At 43.4% G+C, this 22,112-nt stretch overlaps 1 protein-coding gene across 5 annotated transcripts in view; it reads left to right on the forward strand.

The window, feature by feature from the left end:
- The window catches only part of cib2 (calcium and integrin binding family member 2), a 239,377-nt gene that overhangs the window by 169,171 nt on the left and 48,094 nt on the right, over window positions 1-22,112 (forward strand). For all 5 annotated transcript variants that reach the window (XM_072553297.1, XM_072553294.1, XM_072553293.1 and 2 more), the window contains one exon: window positions 14,484-14,595. In XM_072553297.1, the coding sequence (XP_072409398.1) occupies window positions 14,506-14,595 (90 nt within the window). In that variant the 5' untranslated portion in view covers window positions 14,484-14,505. The remainder of the gene's footprint in view (window positions 1-14,483; window positions 14,596-22,112) is intronic.

Genomic DNA, 22,112 nt, shown 5'->3' on the forward strand with positions numbered 1-22,112 from the left:
TCATAGTGCTATGCTGTGTGACAGTGCTGTGTGGTGTGATATTGCTGTACGGTGTGATATTGCTGTGCAGTGTGACAGTGCAGTGCAGTGTGACAGTGCTGTGCTGCATGGCAGTGCTGTGCGGTGTGACAGTGCAGTGTGGTGTGACAGTGCTGTGCAGTGTGATATTGCTGTACGGTGTGATATTGCTGTGCGGTGTGACAGTGCAGTGTGGTGTGACAGTGCTGTGTGGTGTGACAGTGCTGTGCGGTGTGACAGTGCTGTGTGGTGTGATAGTGCTGTGCAGTGTGACATTGCTGTGCGGTGTGACAGTGCTGTGCGGTGTAAGAGTGCTGTGCGGTGTGACAGTGCTGTGCGGTGTGACAGTGCTGTGCAGTGTGATAGTGCTGTGCGGTGTGACAGTGCTGTGCAGTGTGACAGTGCTGTGCAGTGTGATAGTGAGTGCTGTAGGTGTGACAATGCTGTGCAGTGTGATAGTGCTGTGCAGTGTGACAGTGCTGTGCGGTGTGATAGTGCTTTACCTTGCGATGGTCCTATGCCGTGTTTCCAAGGAATCTGGCTGAGTTTCCTTTGTAATATCGGAAAAGATTTCCGAATCGGAGTGGAATGAGAGCACTGGGTTATGGACCTCTGGCTTTGTGTCCTTCACTCTGTGTAGAGTGAAAGTGATGAGAAGGTGTGACCAGGCAAAGGGATAACAAGTGATGGGACTATGTGCTGGGGGAGCTGCAGGAAGAGAGGGTAAGCTGCGAGTGGTAAAGGAGTAGGATGTGCTGGGATGGTTCAAGATAATGAGGGGATGAGCAGAAGCAGAGAGCAGCGGGATCTTCTCCTCTCACCACTCCAACATACAGTCCTTAAGATTGCAAAATATTCTACACCATTCAGGACACATCAGATACTGAAGGAGTCCATGTTCAAATGCAACAAGACCTGGACAATATCCTGGTTTGGCTGAAAAGTAACATTTGTTCTGCACAAATACAGTCAAAGACCATGTCCAGTAAAAGAGAATCTAACCAACTGGCCTTCACATTCAATGGTGTTACCGTCACTGATTCCTCCTCTCTCAACTTTCTGGGGTATGCCATTGACTGGAAACTGTAATGGATCTGTCTTATAAATACAGTGGCTCAGTGGTTTGCACTGCTGCCTTCCATGCCAGGGACCTTGGGCGACTGCCTGTGTGGAGTTTGCACATTCTCCCCATGTCTACATGGGTTTCCTCCGGGTGCTCCAGTTTCCTCCCACAGTCCAAAGATGTGCAGGTTCAATGAATTGGCCATGCTAAATTCCCCATAGTGTTCAGAGATGTGTAGGTTAGGTACATTAGTCTCAGATAAATGTAATAGGGTAGGGGAATGGGTTTGGGTGGGTTAGTCTTTGGAGGGTTGGTGTGGACTTGTTAGGCTGGATGGCCTGCTTCTGCAGTATAGGGATTCTATGATACTATGGCAGCAGGAGCAAGTCAGAGGCTAGGAATCTTGTAGTGTGTAGCTTACCTTCTGACTTGCCAAAGTCTGTCTGCCATCTATCAACAGGATACAAATCAGAAGTGTGATGGAATTGTCCCCACTTGCTCGAATGAGTGCAGCTCCAACAACATTTAAGACGCTCAGCACCATTTAGGGCAAAGTAGCCACTAAGACAGTGTTTGGTACCACACCCATAACTAATCACTCTCTCCATGACCAGTGCTCAGTGGCAGCTGTGTATTATCTACCAGGTCCTTCGGCAATATCTTCTAAACTCACACCCATTTCCACCTCCAAGGACAAGGGCAGCAGATCATGGGAACACCACCACCTGCAAGTTCCTGTCAAGCCACTTACCGTCCTGATATGGAAAAATCTCACGTTCCTTCAGTGTTGCTGAGTCAAATACCTGGAATTCCCTCCAGAACAGCATTGCAGCATATGGATTATAGTGGCTGATGAAGGCAGCTCACCACCACCTTCTCAAGGGAAAGACCTTGGACCATGTGATTCAGAAGCAGAATTAGGCCATTTGACCCATTGAGCTGGCTGTCCCATTCGATCATGGGTAACATGTTTCTCAACTCTTTCCCCCTGCTTCCTCCCAATAACCCTGCATCTCCTTACTAGGGATAAGCAATAAATGATGGCTCAGCCAGCGATGCCCATGTCCCCTGAATCCATTTTTTAAAAAGTGATAAGCTGGTTTCTTTCTCCATCTGTACAGGGTATTCCACCCTTTTCCACATTATAAAATGTGCCAGTGTAGGCTGGGGAGCACGCTACTCATCTTCTGACAAGGGATGATTGAAGCCTGTGTCAACTGCTCCTTGGACATTGTGTCAGTTGGCAACTGTCTCTCTTGTGTTTAAATTATGATAATGAGCAATTCAGCCTTGGATAATGTGCTAAAGGCTGACCTATCAACAAAAATATGGTAGCATTGACTGGTTACACCTTGTCAGATTAGCTCTGAGCAAAGCAGTCATTAACACTAAAAGAATTCCTCAGAAGAACTGATAGGCCTCAATGTTTTGGGCAGCACTCTCTGCCCATTCCCTGGAGTAATGAGCAGCACTGGTGAAGAAGATGACTGCTGATTGGTCAGATTGGTGTTTGCAATCGGTTGATGTGTATTAATATTCTTGCCGCTAATTGGCCATCAGTGCAAAGTTGTTTTATTCAATGTTTCCACTCAAACACTCTTCAAAAACCTCCGTTACGTCTGATTAACACACAGTCTTTCCATATGAGTTCATTCAAAGGGTCGGCCAAAACTAACTGCCAAGATGTTTCAATTGATGTGAGTTGGTTAGGGGTCATAAGTCACAAAAACATTGAAATTTCCTGCACGGATGGAGGCCCTGAGGCAGGCTGGCTGGCAGTCTGGGTCTCATTATAGTACAGTGGTGGGATGATGACAACTATTGTGTTCATGAGGACTTTACGTGACTTGTGGAAGTCTTTGTCAAAAAACCGCTGCTGTAGTTTGTAGAAAACTGAGCTGGCGCTACTGATTCACTATTGGATCCTCTTGTTAATGTAGTCTTTTGAGAGAAGTGACTACCAAGGTATGGGAAATGCTGAACATAGACTGTATATTGAAGGAGAGACACTGGAATATGAGAGGTGGAACTGACAAGGTGTGGGTTGATATCAGTTTTGTCCTGGCTACATTCTTAGGAAGACCAAGTCTCTTGTATGCGCAATTGATGAGGTTGTGAGACTGGAAGATCATAAGACATTGGAGCAGAAATAGGCCATTCAGCCCATCAAATCTGCGCTGCCATCCAATGAGATCATGTTTGATAATCCTCAACTCCACTTTCCTACCTTTTCCGCCATAACCCTTGATTCCCTTATGAGTTAAGCATTTGTCTATCACAGCTTTATACTTAATGACCCAGCCTCAGAAACCCTGTGTGATGAGAATTCCACAGATTCTTTAGCTGTGGAGAGAAGGAATTCCTCATCACCTCTATCCTAACTGGGCAATTTCTTACTCAGATTATTCCCTCTTGTCTTGGGCTCTCCCACATGGGGAAACAACCTCTCAATATCTACCCTGTCATGTCCCCTAAGAATTTCCCGAAGACCAATCATACCGGAGTTGAAACATTGACTCTGTTTCTCTCTCCACGAATGGTGCCAGACTTGTTGAGATGCTCCAGCATTCTCTGTGTTTGTTTCAAATTTCTAGCATCTGCAGTATTTTGCCTCTCACTCTTCTAAACTTCAGTGAGTAAAAGCGCAAGCTACTCCGTCTCTCCTCAGCAGAGAATTCCTGTACCTCCAGAATCAGCCCTAATGAACCCTCTCTGTACTGTCTCCAATGCCACTATGTATTCCCTCAGGGGACCAGCTGTGGTCTAACCCATGCCTTGTTTCATTTTCACAAGATTTCCCTATTTTTTATGTGCTATATCCTTTGAAATAAAGGCCAACATCTGCCTTCCCTGTTACCTGCTGAACTTGGATGCTAGCTTTTTGTGATTATCCAGCAAAGACTCCCAAATCTAGGTGACATCCTCAGTGCTTGGGAGCCTCCTGTGAAGCGCTTCTGTGATGTTTCCTCCAGCATTTATAGTGATTTGCCGGAGGAAACATCACAGAAGCGCTTCACAAGAGGCTCCCAAACACTGAGGATGTCACCTAGACAGGGCATGAAACGTCTGCAACACAAATTCCCAGCTCGGCGAACAGAACCACAACAATGAGAACCCGAGCTACAAATCTTCGCACAAACTTTGAACTCCCAAATCCCAAGACTGTGATGCAGCTTTCCGCAGTCTTTGCCATTTAAATAATATTCAGATCTCTTCTTCTTCATGCCAAAGTGCATAACCTCACCTTTCCCCACATAATATTCCATCTGCCGACATTTTTTCCCACTCACTTATCCTGTCTATAGCCATCCCATATTATTTATGACATCCTCACCATTTGTCTTCCCATCTATTTTTGTATCAACTACAAATGTGGCTACAGTGCAGCCGCTTCTGTCATCCAATCTATGAATACATTATAAATAATTGTGGTCCCAGCACTGATCCCTGTAGCACTTCACTAGTCAGGGAATGGGTTGTACATCTGGTACGGAGTGGACAATAACACTGCAGTCATCTGCATACTGTAGGTTGTTTAGGTCTATGGGAGCGAGCTCAGCCTCTTTGTAGAGGCAAATTGAGTTCAATGAATTTTCACCAGGGCAGTACTTAAGCCCATCATCAAAGGGCAGTTGCTCCATGATGAGATGAAGAACCACTGTCAGGTGTAAACCTTGCTTGGATTGTGAAAGTGATTGTTTCAGATTCCCCACTCGAGACAGTTGGAGTTTTGTCATCATGAAACATTTGCAGGATTGTGATGAAGTTTATTGGGCATCCAGGTTGAGCACAATTCACAGAGCCTTATGGCTCACTGAGTCACCCCTGAGATATTTAAGGGGAAACTGGATAAGCACCTGGAGAAAGGAACAGGAGGATTTGTGGATGGACTGAGATAAGGGGAATTGAGAGGGGCTCAGCAGCTGGATAGCAGGTTTCTGGGCTGTAAAATTTTCTGCACGCTCCATTCAAATCATGCTAAGATGAAGAAAGTATTAATGGGTTACATGTAACAGCTGGAGCATGAAGATTGCATCGTTCCTCTCCAGTAAAATTGTATGCACACTTCCACTTCCCATGGGACTCATATCACTATGGTAACAGCTTAGGCCGCAGTTGCGCTGCCTTTTACCCCACCCCCATGGCATTGACACTAAATGTGCAGCAAGATTTAGATGTAGTTCTTTCCCCGTGATTTATCGAGGGCTCAATTCTTGCAGTTTCGAGCAGTTGACAAATGACTTTTTGCAATTCAGGTTGAGAACAGTTGGCTCGTCCTTGTTTGGCGGTGGAAATCTTCCAGTTCTAGATGCAATAAGCTTAAATCACGGGAACAAAATGCATAAATATATCTTCTGTTGCCCAAGTGGAGAAGGTTGAGGGTGTGATTTGATCAAAGAGTGTAATATGATAAAGAATTCAATAGCGTGGATAGGGAGACACTATTCTCTCTGATGGGGAGATGAACAATAAGTGGACGATTGTGACAATTCATAACAAGTCAGTTGAAGTATTGAGACTGAGATTGAATGCTATTTGTTGGGATTGTGGGACAGATGTGTGCAATCAAGGATTTCGAATTTGAACCAAGTTGAGTTCATGCAATTGAGGCACAAAACAGCCAAAGATTATTTAAATTGGAAGAATAGCCTTGAGGGATTGAATGGTTAGGTTCTTTTTCCATGTCCAGAGGCTAGGTTAAATTATTCAGGTGTATTAGAGAAAAGCAACGTTTTGGCAGTACAGTGCAGTGCCCACAATTCACCACAGTGAGCTCACTCTGCATTCTGCAATTCACCATCCAATCAACAAGCCTTCAGCCTTCCTGTTCCCAGGCAGGGATCAATGCAGAGTTTAGAAAAATGGATATCTGCAATGCACAGCAGAATGTAGACAGACATGGAGAGGCCGGTGGCAGGTGGATTAGCCATGGGAAATGTGGGGTTACAGGGATAAGGTGTGGGGGTGGGTCTGGTTATAATGCTGTTAAGAAGGTCAGTGCCAACTTGATAAGCTGAAAGGCCTCTTTCCACACTGAAGGGATACTATGACTCAAATAGATCTAAACTCCCAACATTTTCAGAGCTGGATTCTGCCCCCTTTCTGCACCATCTATAACGGAACTATTTCATGTCCAAACAGATACACAGAGGGCACCTGCAGAAGACTGAGGGCGAATTCATTTGAATCAACAGCAATACAAAGCTGTAAATCTGCTTTGCTGTGACAATTCATTCACTTGTCAGGAGTAATCAATCCCCTAAACTGGTGTGAAGCCAGCCCCTTGCAATGAGATAAGGAGTGTTAAGTGTAATAATGACGATTCATTAAAAAGAATGGATGGTTCTGGTAAATGTGTCTGTGCTTGTACTTACAGAGAGCTCCATTAGGAAGCAGGTTACTGCTATCTGGAAAGGGGAGATTGCAGGACCCAGTGACACAGTGTGTTCTGAAAGTAATCACCATCTTGGCATCAGTGCCACAGTGAGGGGTAAATCTCAATAACGCCATGATATTGTGACACACTCAGCCTCATCAGAGAAAAGGAAGTACTAGAAAATCCAGACTGTTTCTTTGAACCACTAAACGATCAGGACTTTGTGTGGAAGGGAAAGGGCAGATTCCCTGGGAAGAACTTGCTCATGTTGGAAATGGGTTCAGGGATCTGAGGGTCTCTACAGAAAAATCCTGATCTACACCAGCCTAATTCTAGGTGTATGCTGCAAATCTACAACAACAGCTTATATTTGTATAGCACATCTCAATAGAAATCAGAACATATGACCAAACATTTGATCAAAGAGAGAGGAGAGGTTTGACAGGAGAGATGTTCAGGTATTCAAAATCATGAGAGGTCTCGGCCGAGCAGATAGAGAGAAATTGTACAGATTGGTGAAATTTAAAGGAATTAGAGAAAGAATGAGAGGTGGCTGGGTGAAAAATATTTGTATGCAGTGAGTGTTTCAGAATTGTCAAAATTTATTCATGGGATATGGGCTTCACTGGCTAGTGGTGTGCTGCCATCTTGAACAGTTGCATTTGTTTATTGATGGCTTTAAAGGACAAGTGCGGGTGCGAATATCAAATAAGCTTCCTGATCTTCAAATACACCATGAATATTCTTACCGTCTGAACAAGTATGCTGGGTGTGAAATCAGCTCTTCTGACCATGCAGAGCTCCTTCATTACTGCATTGGGAGTGAAAATTGGGTGCATGCTCATGGAGTTCAAGTGGGGGCTTGACCCCACAATCTTCTAACTACAAAGGGTAATGATATTCATTGAATTACATTGATACCAGTAGGAAGAAAATCTACCAAATGCAGTTTGCTCTGCTTAACGTGAGTGGTTGATATTAACTGACTTGTTGAAGTGATCACATGTGATCAGATTTCACAACAGCTATCACTGGACTGTGATCTCTGTATCTCCCAACAGCAAAATTGCTGCCTCACACCATCTGGTGCAGAAAAATCCAATTGCTGAATCAGTTTTGTCACTGTTAAGAGATGGTATGAGATGTACCAAAATTTGATTTGATTTATTATTATTACATGTACCCAAGTACAGTGAAGCATTTTGTTTTGTGTGCCGTACAGGCAGATCATACCATACAAAGATCATTGGGCGATAGAACAGAGCGAGGAATACAAAGTTATGGCTGCAAAGAAGGTGCACGGAAGCAAGATCAATATTAGATTTTAAATTTGAGGGAAAAAGTGAGGACTGCAGATGCTGGAGACCAGAGTTGAAAAATGTGGTGCTGGAAAAACACAGCAGGCCAAGCAGCATCCAAGGAGCAGGAGAATCAACGTTTCGAGCATAAGCCCTTCTTCAGGAATGAGGCTGGTGTGAGAAGCAGGCTGAAATAAAAGGTAGGGGGAGGGAAATTGGGGGAGGGGTGCTGGGAATACAATAGGTGGAAGGAGGTGAGGGTGAGGGTGATAGGCTGGAGAGGGGGTGGGGGCAGAGAGTTCGGGAAGAAGATTGCAGGTCAAGAGGGCAGTGCTGAATCCGGAGGTTGGGACTGAGATAAGGGGGGAGGAGAAATGAGGAAGCTGGAGAAATCTACATTCATCCCGTGTGGTTGGAGGGTTCCTAGGCGGAAGATGAGGGGTCTATTAACAGCAGGGAAGAAGCTGTTCATGAACCTGTTGGTATGTGTGTTTAAGCTTTTGTATCTTCTGCCTGACGGACAAGGGTCTTTAATGCTGGCTGCCTTTCTGAGGCATAGAGAAATGTAGATGGAGTCAATGGACAGAAGTTGGCTTGCATGATTGACTGCGCTGTGTTCACAACTTTCTGTAGTTTCTTACAGTCCTGGGGAGAACAATTGTTATACCAAGCCATGATGCATCCAGATAGCATGCTTTCTATGGTGAAGTCTGACTGGGTTAGAGTCTGAATAACAGAGGTTTTAAGCACGGACACTTTAGGAAGTGTAGTCTTTTCTCTTATTATAAATGTGCCTCACTGATGTCTCAGACAAGTGTCTGTCTTTCTCTATGATAGAAAGGGAACATATATAACAAGCTGCAGTCCATGACAGATCAGGAAAGACATAGAAGACATTCAAGAAAGACAATTGGTTATTTTGAGCTTGAGGGCATCAGTTCCACAAGCAATGGGGTGAGATAAGGAGATAGACCCTTTTGAACTGTGACGGTCTGTATGATTTGGAGATGCTGGTGTTGGACTGGGGTGTACAAAGTTAAAAATCACACAACACCAGGTTATAATCCAACAAGTTTTTTTTGGAAGCACTAGCTTTCGGAGTGCTGCTGCTTCATCAGGTGGTTGTGGAGAATAAGATTTTAAGACGCAGAATTTATAGCAAAAGTTGACAGTGTGATGTAACTGAAATTATATGTTGAAAAAGACCTGGATTGTTTGTTAAGTCTCTCATCTGTTAGAATGACCATGTTGGTTCAGTTCTTTCATATGTAAACCGCAAAACTTTTTTTTATATTCTCAAAGTTACATTCTCAAGTGAACTTTAACAATTGGAGTCTGTCAGCCCAGATAATGGATTGAAGGTGTGAGCTCCCCTGTGATACTGTGTGTGCCACAATGTTCAGAGTGATTCTAATCTTAAAAAATGAATTTACAATATCTCACATGGATTCATGCAGTTTTTTTAGCAAAGTAAATGTAACTCTGCTAGTACAGATTCACCCCACAAACTCATATGTATATGTGTGTGTTTTGGGGGGGGCGCGGGGGGGAGAGAGTTGTGAGAGTGTGAGAGAGTGGGTGCATGTGTGTGAATATAAATGGGTACAAGTCTGTGAGGTGTGTGTGTTTAGGGTGGTCTGTGTGGTGTATAATGCAATGGGGTCACCTGTACTGTGACATGAACCCAAGGTCCCGGTTGAAGCCATCCCTATGAGTATGGAACTTAGCTATCAGCCTCTGCTTGGCCACTTTTCGTTGCCTGTCCCGAAGTCTGCCTTGGAGGATGGTCACCCGAAGGTCGAATGTCCCGGACCACTGGGAGGGAATTGTTGTGCGGTGCCCATTCATCTGTTGCAGTAGTCTCTGCTCAGTCTCACCAGTGTACCATGTCTCATGGCATACTTGCCTGTAGCGTATGAGATAGACAATGTTGCCACCCAGGTAAATAGTGCTGTGAAGAAGGCATATGGCATGCTGGGCTTTATTGGTAGAGGAATTGAGTTCCGGAGTCCTGAGGTCATGTTGGAGTTGTATAAGACTCTGGTGCGGCCTTATCTGGAGTATTGTGTACAGTTTTGGTCGCCATACTATAGGAAGGATGTGGAGGCACTGGAACGGGTGCAGAGGAGGTTTACGAGGATGTTGTCTGGCATGGTAGGAAGATCGTATGAGGAAAGGCTGAGGCACTTGGGGCTTTTTCATTGGAGAAAAGAAGGTTTAGGGGAGATTTGATAGAGGTGTACAAGATGATTAGGGTTTAGATAGGGTTGATAGTGAGAACCTTTTTCCGCGTATGGAGTCAGCTGTTACTAGGGGACACAGCTTTAAATTAAGGGGAGGTTGGTATAGGACAGATGTTCGGGGTAGATTCTTTACTCAGCGGGTTGTGAGTTCATGGAATGCCCTGCCAGTATCAGTGGTGGACTCTCCCTCTTTATGGTCATTCAGGCGGGCATTGGATAAGCATATGGAGGTTATTGGGCTAGTGTAGGTTAGGTAGGCTTCGGTCGGCGCAACATCGAGGGCCAAAGGGCCTGTACTGCGCTGTATTTTTCTATGTTCTATGTTCTATGTTGGCTGAATCGCATGAGTACCTGCCATGTACATGGTGGGAGGTGTGCCCACGTGTAATTGTGGTGTACATGTCCACACTCTGACACATCTTGCAGCGTCTACCTTGACAAGGTTACATGGAGTTGTCCAGAAAGCCAGGCAGTTTGCTATGAATAATGATCTTTTTAAGGTTTGGTGGTTGCTTAAATGTAAGAAGTGGAGGCGTGGGGAAGGTCTTGGCGAGGTGCTCATCCTCATTGATAATGTATTGCAGGCTGAGTAGAACATGACGTATTTTTTCAGCTCCTGGGAAGTACTGGATAACGAAGGGTACCCTGTCGGTTGCAGCACGTGTCTGTCTCCTGAGGAGGTCATTACGGTTTCTCATCATGGCACATCGGAACTGGCGGTTGATGAGTTGAGCATCATACCCCGTTGTGGCACAGACAGTATCACACAGGGGAGCTCACACCTTCAATACATTATCTGGGCTGACAGACACCAATTGTTAAAGTTCACTTGAGAATGTAACTTTTAAAAAAACGTTTTGCAGTTTACATATGAAAGAACTGAAACCAACATGGCCATTCTAACAGATGAGAGACTTAACAAACAATCCAGGTCTATTTCAACATATAATTTCAGTTACATCACACTGTTAACTGTTGCTATAAATTCTGTGTCTTACACTCCACAATCACCTGATGAAGGAGCAGCACTTGGAAAGCTAGTCCTTCCAATTAAACCTGTTGGACTCTAACCTGGTGTTGTGTGATTTTTAACTTTGTACAGTCTGTATGGAGGATTGAATCCATGGCTTTATTCTCTACTACTCTCTAGTTATCAAGCCAAATGACATAACCAATCAACCCACCTCCTCACTGTGACAGAAAAACAAGCCACCAATAAAATGACATCAGTCCAGTACCAGGTAAATATACCCAGGGAACACGGTGCAGGGCGCACAGTTAAATATTCCTCCTTTATATTTATTAAGGATATGAGGTATCACTGCTTATACAAAGGAAGGGCACAAATAAGTTATCTTGGGGTTTCCCTTCTCATATCTGTTTTAAAATACATACAGTCATAAAGTTATTTCTGGCAGCAAAGGAGGAAGGCTACTGCATTTATGTTGGCTCTCTGTCAAATGATCCAGTCAGTCTCACTCCCCAACTGGATCCTGTTTATTTCCATTACGTACCCCTTCCATTACCTTTTAAAATTATTCATTGTCTCTGCTCCCACCTTCCTTCTCGACTGGTGAATTCCAGGTCATTACCACGCACTATATAAGAAGGTTTACCCTTGTATTCCCCATGGGTCTCTGCATATTTCATTCTCAGTTATGCATTTTAAAACATTGGGCCTTATTTATTCTTAACTAGGAGAAAGTGAGGACTGTAGATGCTGGGGATCAGAGCTTAAAAATGTGTTGCTGGAAGACCTACTGCGCTTTTCCAGCAACACATTTTTAAGCCCTTATTTATTCTTGCTTGAAGTCAGTTTAATTGTTTCCTGTGAGCTGTTGTTTCTTTTAAAGCAGTGTTTGTCTTCATTTCAACCTGTCAAAGTCCTTGAGTGCATGTGAGTAATTAGATCTAAGTAGTTGTTCAGCTTTACTCCTTATTCTCATGCCGCTTGAATCCTCCTCCTCTTCAGTCGTTAACTCAGCCAACAGTGCCACATCATTGTGTGTGTGTGTTCCTTCAAGTCTGAACTAATTGAGTGGTAGATGAGAATATCCACTTTTCTGGTCTAACTAGAAGTGTTATGTATAATGCTGAAAATAATTTGTTGAAGTTTTTTTGTCTTCCTATCATAGAGATATACATCATGGAAATAGACCCTTCGGTCCAACTCGTTCCATGCCAACCAGATATCCTAAACTGATTAATGTACCCTTCCTATTTGTGCACCCATCCAGATGACTTTTAAATGTTGCAATTTGTGCTTCCTCTGGCAGCTAGTCCCTTATATGTACCACCCTCTGCATGAAAATGTTACCCTCTAAGGTCTTTTTTAAATCTTCCTCCTCTCATTTTAAACCTATGCCCTCTGCCCTGGGATTCCCCTGCCCTGGGAAAAAGACCTTGGCTATTCACCCTATAAGATTTTATAAATCTTTATAAGGTCATGTCTCAGCCACCAATACTCCAGGGAAAGAAAAACCCCAGTCTATTCAGCCTCTCCCTGTAGCTCAAATCCTCCAATCCTGGCAACATCCTTGTAAATCATTTTTGAATCATAGAACACAGAACATTACAGCGCAGTACAGGCCCTTCGGCCCTCGATGTTGTGCCGACCTGTCATACCAATCTGAAGCCCATCTAACCTACACTATTCCATGTACGTCCATATGCTTGTCCAATGACGACTTAAATGTACTTTAATTTGGCGAATCTACTACCGTTGCAGGCAAAGCATTCCATACCCTTACTACTCTCTGAGTAAAGAATCCTTTCCTGTTTAACAATAGCTTCACTATAAGAGGGAGACCATAATTGAATGCAGTATTCTGAAAGTGGCCTCACCGATGCTCTGTACAGCTGCAATATGACCTCCCAAATCCTTTACTCAGTGCACTGACCAATGAAGGCAGGTGTACCAAATGCCGCCTTCACTATCCTGTCAATCAGCGACTCCACTTTTAAGGAACTATGCACCTGCACCCCTAGGTTTCTTTGTTTGGCAACACTCCCAGGGCCCTACCATTAACTGTATAAATCCTGCCCAGATTTGGCTTCTCAAAATGCAACACCTTACTTTTATCTAAATTAAAGTCCACCTGCCATGGACCCATCTGATCAAGGTTCCGTTGTTCTGAGATAACCTTCTTCACTTTCCACTACACCATCAGTTTTGGTGTAATCTGTAAACTTATTGATCACACCACTTATATTTAATTGCAAATCATTTATGTAAATGATAAAAAGCAGTGGACCCAGCTCTGATCTTTGCAGCACAATACTGGTCATAGGCCCCCAGAACAAAAACAACCCTCCACCACCACCCTCTGTCTCCTATCCTTAAGTCAATTTTGTATCCAATTGGCTAGCTACCCTGTCATCAGAACACTTCACAAGATATACTGAGATAAAGGGGGAAAACCATTTACTCTGAATGAGAAGTGTGCGTTAAGTGTTTGGTAATTGGATTCTGATTTGTAGAGGTATTGCCCTGGAGAATGTACCTGTTAGGTGATGACTGGCAGTTGAGTGCCAAGTTTTGTTTCAGTTTAGGCAGGCAGGTTGACTCTGATTGCTCAGGGCATTGAGGAAGGAATCAGAAAATGGCTGTCACCTATTTTATTGAGTTGATGTACATGCTCTTGGTTGTGACATTGCCATGGAGAACAATCAGAGACCACTTGCCAACCAATCAGTAGTCCCTTCTCATTCAATATGGAAATGTTGTTCCCCTTAACAATGGAATTCTTGTGAATTGTCCTGATGAGTGCAAGAAAAAGCTTCATTAAATGTATTCTTTCTCAGCAATATTCATATCTTGACTGTTAGAAGTGTTTTGTTTAGTAAATGATAATGCTATTTATTGCCTTGCCACAATTTACTTGAATATAATTTGTATTATTGTAGATTGTTGAGAGCAATCAAACCTTACATCTGTCTTCTAGTCCTTGTGTATAGTGGTGCACATTGGGTTTAACCCTGTCAGAGCCATGTTCAGCACACTGGTAGGTGGTCTAATGATGCCTCAGTTCCTGGACAATGAGATCACACCCAACTGAGATGCTTCAAGAGCTCACTGCAGAAGTATCCCTTTAAATTTGATCAACCATGAACAGAGATGTAAACAAATTCACTTGAAAGTGAGACAAATGTCTATATATCAAACATCTCAGTGACATGTGCAATGTGGTAAAGGGGCTGAGTGTAAACATGGAAATGCAATAAAAGTCAGTACAAGCACTTGGAGATGCAAAAATACTTTCCTAAAGATTCTGATTTACTTTGTTGACACCTGCCCTGTCCTGAGGCTCAGTTATAGAAGAAAGATAAGATTAAAGACCCTGCAGAACAATGCCAGCTTCAGTGGTTACAGAGCGCGGAACAAGATGTACTGTGAATGAAATCAGGCAAGGCCTCTGAGCCAAATTGCAAATGAACACAGACATGGTCAAGGTTCTCTAAGCTTGCCTTTGGTTTCTCTGCAGGTTGCATGGTAGATACCACGAGATGGCCCCACACATAGTGCCAATGGACTATACGAACGAGCCAGACGTCAAAATTCCAATTCAACTCATAACAAACATGCCTGAGCTAAAGGTACGGGAATGGGGAGAGCTGTGTAAGCAGCTCCACTCATTGTTAAACACAGAACATATTTCACAATGGGATGTTTATGTAATTGAACAGGGTAATGTAAGCTTAGCCAAGCAAGTAATGTCTGTTGTTATTTTTTCTCATTTAACAAGGTAGAAATTATAGGCAGAATGTTACATGTAATGGAGAGGTATATTTTTATTAATAGTAATCAGATGGACATTGAGCACTCAGTGCAAGGCTGATGTATTAGAAAGAGTGTTGTAGGCTGAGACTGCACTGAGAAGAGGATCTAAGACAAAGTGTTAAGCTTTCATTGGTTTTAAATCACTCTGTCAAGACACACTTCTTTAGCACACAAGTAGGGACCCTATCAGTGCACCTGAAAATGCTCCCCTACACCCCCACCTCCAAGCTTCATATTGTCAGGACTGACAGATAATCACTTGGAATGATGGACCTTGGAGTGGTTCCATGTAGCTGGTTACGCTGGGTCAGGGAGATTGGGCGGATCATTCCCACCAACTGGAAAACCGTCTGCTATTTTGTCAGGTGGGAATGGACAGATACAGGGAACATGACCACAAGCTAATTTGTGGATTAATGGAGGCACTCAGAGCACACTATTGTTGAGATTACTGGAGTTTAGGGACTGTTCTCCCACGCTGATATGGGTCTCTCTTCCCTGTTTCCAGAAAACCCACATTTGCTCAATTTGCCAATGGCTCCACGGGCCAGAGGCTCGTTCTTCAAATGCACTCACTGCCTGTTTGAGACATTCAAGAGGGTGTCTCTGGATAAAGTTAGTATTCAAGGGTATGGGAACAAAGCGTGAGATTGATATTAAGTAATGATGCTTGTTTAATGTATCGGTGCAGGCAAGATGGTTTCCCCTTTATGCCGGTTTTAATATTCTGTGATTCTGACAGTCTCAGCATCAGGAAGGGTGGCACTGCACCCCGAAAGATGCTTCCTGTCCCCATCCTTGCCTTTAAAATGCTCCCAACCTGCCTCACATCTCTGCAGCCCACACACAGACCCCTCCCTCAACACCCCAGCCCACCCTCACTACCTACAAGGATCCAGCCATAGTGGGTGGTGAAGGCCTGTGTGAATTTGGAGCACAATAATGGTTCCTGGTGGCACAATGCTGGCATTGTACAACACATTGTAGAACAGCTGGCATTTGCTAGGTCAGCCAATCTTGGGGATGGGATTTCTGTACGACCCAGGCATCAGTCCCCTGCAAGGCTGACACTGTCAATAGATCTGAATTTAAATTTCAACAGGTAACCCCAGGAGAGAAACATGTATTTCTCATCGGTTCTCAAACCAGTGGACTAAACCCACAATACTAGCACTAAGCTCCGCCCATTGATTTAGTTAGAAAGTCTGTAGATCCAAGGCAGACTCAAGTGATATGACATTGGTTGAAGAAGATGCTAATTTTAAAAAAAATGTGTCAAACAATGAGGTGCATCTAGAGAACAAGGTCCAATAAGTAGTCCATCTTATGCACTGTCAAATTGACTGAGGAATGTGAAGGACAGCGAGAAGCTGCGTTTCTTTGGAGTGTCTTCATTTAAATAGTGGTCTGCTATTTGAGTCTTCCTACCAAAGTGTATGACCTCACACTTCCCTACATTTGACTACATTTGCTGAGATTTTACACACTTACAACTTATCTCTCTGCCGTAGGAGATTCTTTATGTCCTCCCACCTATTATTATATAGAAGCAATCATTCAAAGACCAACCAATTCTGACTAATAGACCAAACACTAACAGTCTTCTGTGTGTTAACCAATTCTCAGTCCATGCTATTACATTACACCCAATACAGTGAGCTCCTAACATCTGCAATAACTTTTTATGTGGCACCTTATCATATACCTTCTGTAAATCCAAATATAGTACATCTACTAGTTTCCCTTTATCAACTCTGCTCGTTATAGGCTCAAAGAACCCTAGCAAATTTGCCAAACATGAATTTCCTTTTATAAAAACTTGACTTTGTTTGATTGCATTAGGCTTTTCTAGTTGTCCTGCTATTTATTCCTTAGACATGGACTCTTTTTCTTCAATTACAAATGTTCGGCTAACTGATGTGAATTTACTTTCTTTTTATCTCCCTTCCTTCTTAAATAGGATGTCACGTTAGCTAGCATAGTCTGTTGGAGCCTTCCTGAAATCCAGCAGGTTCTAGAATATTTCAACCAATGCCTCTAGTATCTCTGCAGTGACTTCTTAAATATAGGCCATCAGGTCCTGGCATCTTGTCTACCTTAAGTCTCATTATTTTGTCAAACACTTAGTCCCCCTTGATAGAGACTGTGACATAACTTTTCCGGCCATTATCCATTTGCTTTTCTGATAGCTTTGTGATGTTTATAGTGTCCTCTACAACGAAGACAGATGCAAACTATTGGTTAAATTATTTGTTGTTTCCCTGCTCCCAATTATTAATTCCCCATTTACATCCCCAAAGGGTACAATACATAATTTAACAACCCAAACCCAGGATTCAAATCCAGGTCCTCAGAACATTATCTGGGTCTCTGAATTAACAGTCCAGTGATCATACCACTAGGCTGTCACCTCCTATGTAATGACAGAATGCTCCTTTTTCCCCAGTACTGGTGCCAGTGCCCCATGAATTGAACCCATTTCTCCAAAAACAATTTTTAAGTCCCACACTTACCTCTAATGTTATTAATCTTACACTTTTTTGCACCTGGCTCAGGTAGTAAAATAGTAATTATTACCTTTGTGGTTCTACCTTTTTAATTTTGGCCCCTAGATGATTATAATCCCCCAGCAAAACCACTTTCCTGGTCCTACCTATGTCATTGTTGCCTATGCAGACTACAATGGCTGAATCCTTCCCCTCCCACTCCAAGCTCCCCTCCAGCCTAGAAGAGATACCATACGACCTTTGGCACTCTGTCTTTGCTGCAGAAAACAATATTTATTTCTCTAACTATGCTGTTCCGTGTTACTGTCAGATTTCTCTTTTCTTCTGCCACTTGAATGGTGCTCTGTGACACAGTGCTGTAGACAGTTTGCTCATCTTTGCTGGAGTCTGTGGCCTCATCCACAGCAGGAAGGTAGTGAATGTTATGCCCTTATTCAAAAAGGGCTGCAGAGAAAAGCCTAGGAACAATAGGCCAGTGTTATGGATCAGGTTAGACTTCCCTCCAAACATTTCAAGAAGTACCCTAGACCCTAACTTTGCTCGTTGTTTTAAGCAGGTGTTGAGTGGATATTCCAGGAGTGTGGCAGCTGGCCCAACCACTTTGTTTTAAACAAACTGATCTTACAGTAGGATAGAACGCTGGCAAAACATCCTGGGCCAAAAGGCCTGTACTGTGCTGTACTGTTGTGTTTCTAAAACAGAATTTATTTGCAATATTACTGAGTGAAACAGAAACAAAAGAAAACAGAATATAGAATAACCTAACCTATCCGAAAACCTAACAGATTATCCAAACTTAATGATGCTGTTTCAAATACTTGCAACAACAGCCATAAACACCCCTTGGCAAAAAAACGGTAAAATCAAACACAGGTCTTACAGGAGAGAGAAAGAGAGAGAGAGAGAGAGAGAGATGGCAGGGGAACTCAGTGTGGAACACCTTTTTCCATGCAGCTGTTTCTTAGATCAACAGCCTCACACTGAACTGATTGTTTTCAATGAACAACCAGAGTGCTAAAAACCAAACCTAACCAAACCAGAGTTAACCTGAGCTGGGAGAACTAGCCACTCCCCTTTCATTGTACAGGTGTCTTTTCAAAAAAACTTGACAGTATTCTCAAGTAAATCAACCCCAGACATTTCAGAGTCTGTGTCTTTTCCTGAGGAAAAAACTAAGGACAACCTAACCTTGTTAAAGGAGCAGCATCATCACACCAGTGAGCTTAACATCTGTGGTGGGTAAATTACTTGAGAAGATTCTGAGGGATAAGATATACATGCATTTGGAAAGACAGGGTTTGATTAGGAGTAGTCAGCATGGCTTTGGGCATGGGAGATCATGCCTTACAAATTTGTTCAAGTTCTTTGATGAAGTGATCAGGAAAATTGATGAGGGCAGAGTGGTAGATGTAGTCTACATGGATTTCAGTAAGGCCTTTGCAAAGGTTCCACATGGTAGGCTGTTCTGTAAGGTTAGATCACATGGAACCTAGGGGCAGCTGGCAAATTAGATACACAATTGGCTTGATGGTAGGTAGCAGAGGGTAATAGTGGAAGGATGCTTGTCAGACTGGAGGCCTGTGACTAGTGGAGTGGCTCAGGGGTCATGTTGGGCCCATTGCTGTTTGTTATCGACATCAATGATTTGGATGAAAATGTACAAAGCATGATTAGTAATCTTGCAGATGACTCTAAAATAGGCGGTATCATGGACAGTGAGGAAGGTTGTCAGAAATTGCAGCAGGACCTTGATCAGCTGGGGAAGTGGGCCGAGAAATGGCAAATGGAGTTTAATATAGTGTGAGGTCTGGCATTTTGGAAAGTCAAATGAAGGTAGAAGTTTCATGGTGAATGGTGGGGCCTTAAAGAGTGCAGTGGAACAGAGAGACCTTGGAGTTCAGGTGCACGGTTCTCTGAAAGTGTAGTCACAGGTAGACAGGGCAGTGAAGGACGTTTTTGGCACACTGGCCTTTGTCAGTCAGGGCATTGAGTATAGAAGTTTGGAAATTATGTTGCAGTTATACAGGACATTGGTGAGGCCACACTTGGAGTATTGTGTTCATTTTGGTCACCTAGTTGTAGGAAGGATGTTATTAAACTGGAAAGAGTGCAGAAGAAATTTACAAGGATGTTGCCAGGACTGAATGGTCTGAGTTAAAGAGAGAGATTGGACATGCTAGGACTTTCTTTACAGCATAGCAGACTGAGGTGGGGGAGCGGAATCTTATAGAAGTTTATAAGATCATAAGAAGCATGGTTGGGTGAATGCACTCAGTCTTTTTTCCAGGGTTGGGGAATCAAGGACTAGACGGCATGAGTTTAAGGTTAGAGGGAAAAGAATAAAAGGGAAACTGAGGGGCTACCTTTTTTTACACAGAGAGTGGTAGGCATATAGAATGAATTGCAGCAGAAGTGGTTGAGGTAGGTACATTAACAACATTTAAAAGGCATTTGGACAAATACATTTGGATAGGAAAGGTTTAGAAGGATGTGGGCCAAGTGCAGGGAAATGGGGTTAGCATGGATAGAGATTTTGGTTGACATGGACCAGTTTGGGCCAAAGAATCATTTGCTGCCATTTCCGTCACCTCCAGCAGAATGCAATCACTAGACATGCCTTCCCTTGTCAGCATCACCCCTCCCTTGTCAGCATTACACAGGACCATTCCCTTCGGGACACCCTGGTCCATTCTCAACATCTGCCCATACTCCCATGACAACTTCCCCTGCACATGTACTTCCTCCCTCATCACTACCCAAGGCCCCAGACATACCTTCCAGGTGAAGCAGCAAATTACCTGTATTTCACGCAATCTAGCCTACTGTTTTTGCTGCTCACAACATGGTCTCCTCTACATTGAAGGAGCGGCACTTCGAAAGCTCGTGTGCTTCCAATTAAACCTGTTGGAGTATAACCTGGTGTTGTGTGATTTTTAACTTTGTACACCCCAGTCCAACACCGGCATCTCCAAATCATGTCCTCTACATTGGAAAGACAAAGCACAGACTGGGTGACTGCTTTGTAGGACACCTACAATCTGTCGCATAAATGGCCTGAACTTTCTGTTGCCTGCCACTTCTACACACCACCATGATCCCCGGCTAACATCTGTCTCAGGCTTGCTGCAGTACTTCAGCAAAGTTCAGTACAAACCGGAAGAGCAGTATCTCATTTTCAGCATGGGAACCCTTCAGCTTTTGTGACTCAGTATCAGGTTCAATAATTTTAGAGCTTGCACTCCTCCCACATCCTTACCCCAATCGCCACATTGCAGGCCTTGTCATCCCATGATTTGCTAGCACAACCATTCCCATTGTCAGCCACTAATGGTCCCCATTGATTCCCTCAGGCTGACCTTCACCCACTCCTTTGTCTATCTAACTGTTTTTCTCTCTCCCTGGGCTTCATTTTCACCTATTGTTTACTCCTACCTCTAACCCCACCCCATCTTCAGCATATGTACCAACCTTCTCCGAGCTACAATCAGTTGTGAAAAAGGGTCACTGGAGCCAAAATGTTAATTCTGTTTTCTCTCTACAGATGCTGTCAGAGTTCTCCCAGCAGTTTCTATTCTTGTTTCTGCTTCATAGTGATGCTGACTTGTTGCAAATTCCAAAGAGAATTGTGGAAATATTTGAAAAGGGAAAAGTAATACTGGCATCTGTGGAAAGAGGATGGGGATTGGGGATTAATTGAACAGTTCTTTCAAAGAACCAGCACAGACAGGATGAGCTGAATGGCCTCCTCTGTGACATATGTAGCTCCCATAGTGAGGTGCCAACCTTGAGTGAGTCTGGTGGGAAGGGGGCGTGTTGAAACTGACCCAGGCAGGAACAGAAAAAACTGCAAGACACTCTTGTGAATTATCCCTGTGTCTGGTCCAGGGGCAGCATTTCCATCATCTATTCATCATCATTGAAGTTTACAGCGGTGAAAGAGGTCCTTCAGCCCATCATATCTATGTTGGTTATCAAACACTAATCTACTTGAAATCCATTTCCCAGCACTTAGTCCAAAGCCTTGTATTGCTATCGTGTTCAAGTATTCGTTTAAATAGTTCTTAAATGTTGCAATGTTTCCTGCCTCTATCATTATAATAGGCAGTGAGTTCCAGATAACCAGCACCCACTGGGTGAAAGTAATTATTCTCAAATCCTCTCTAAATCTCCTCCTCCTTCCCTTAAATCTATACCTTCTGGTTATTGATGAAGGGGATTTCTTTTTTCCTGTATACCCTGCATATGCCCCTCAGAATGTTGCACAGCTCAATCAAGTCCCCTCTCAGCCAATTCTTTTCTAAGGAAAACAGCCCCAGCTGACCTAGTCTCTCTTCATAGCTGAAATGCTCCAGTGCAGGTAACATCCTGGTGAATGTCCTCTGTGCCGCACTGAACTACAACTGGAGCACTATAAAACAATTCCTGAAGAAAAAAGAGAGTCTTTCTCATAAAAATAGAAACTATCTTGCTAACACAAGACAACTGAAATGGTTTCAGGATGAACTAAGCAAGGCTCTCGGGTGTTTTGATCTATTTGGCCAGTAAAACTTATTGATATTAAAATACTTAGTGAAACCCAGTGAGATCTCTCGGAATGTATAGGTCCATTCAGGGACATGAGATAAAGATGTTGTAATATGAATATGGTAATGAATAGGCAACCAGGGAGTAAATAAGCTGTTTATGAGGCCAGCTTGGTTCAAGTGAACAGGAGCAATCTATCCAGTAAACAGCCCAATTATCCTCAGTGCATCAAACAGAATCACAGTGTTGACTCAGCCTAACTCAGTCAATGTAGCTCCTTTAAATGTTATGGCATTGTTTGA

The sequence above is a fragment of the Chiloscyllium punctatum genome, chromosome 33 (assembly GCF_047496795.1).
Source record: "Chiloscyllium punctatum isolate Juve2018m chromosome 33, sChiPun1.3, whole genome shotgun sequence".
Lineage (NCBI taxonomy): Eukaryota > Metazoa > Chordata > Chondrichthyes > Orectolobiformes > Hemiscylliidae > Chiloscyllium > Chiloscyllium punctatum.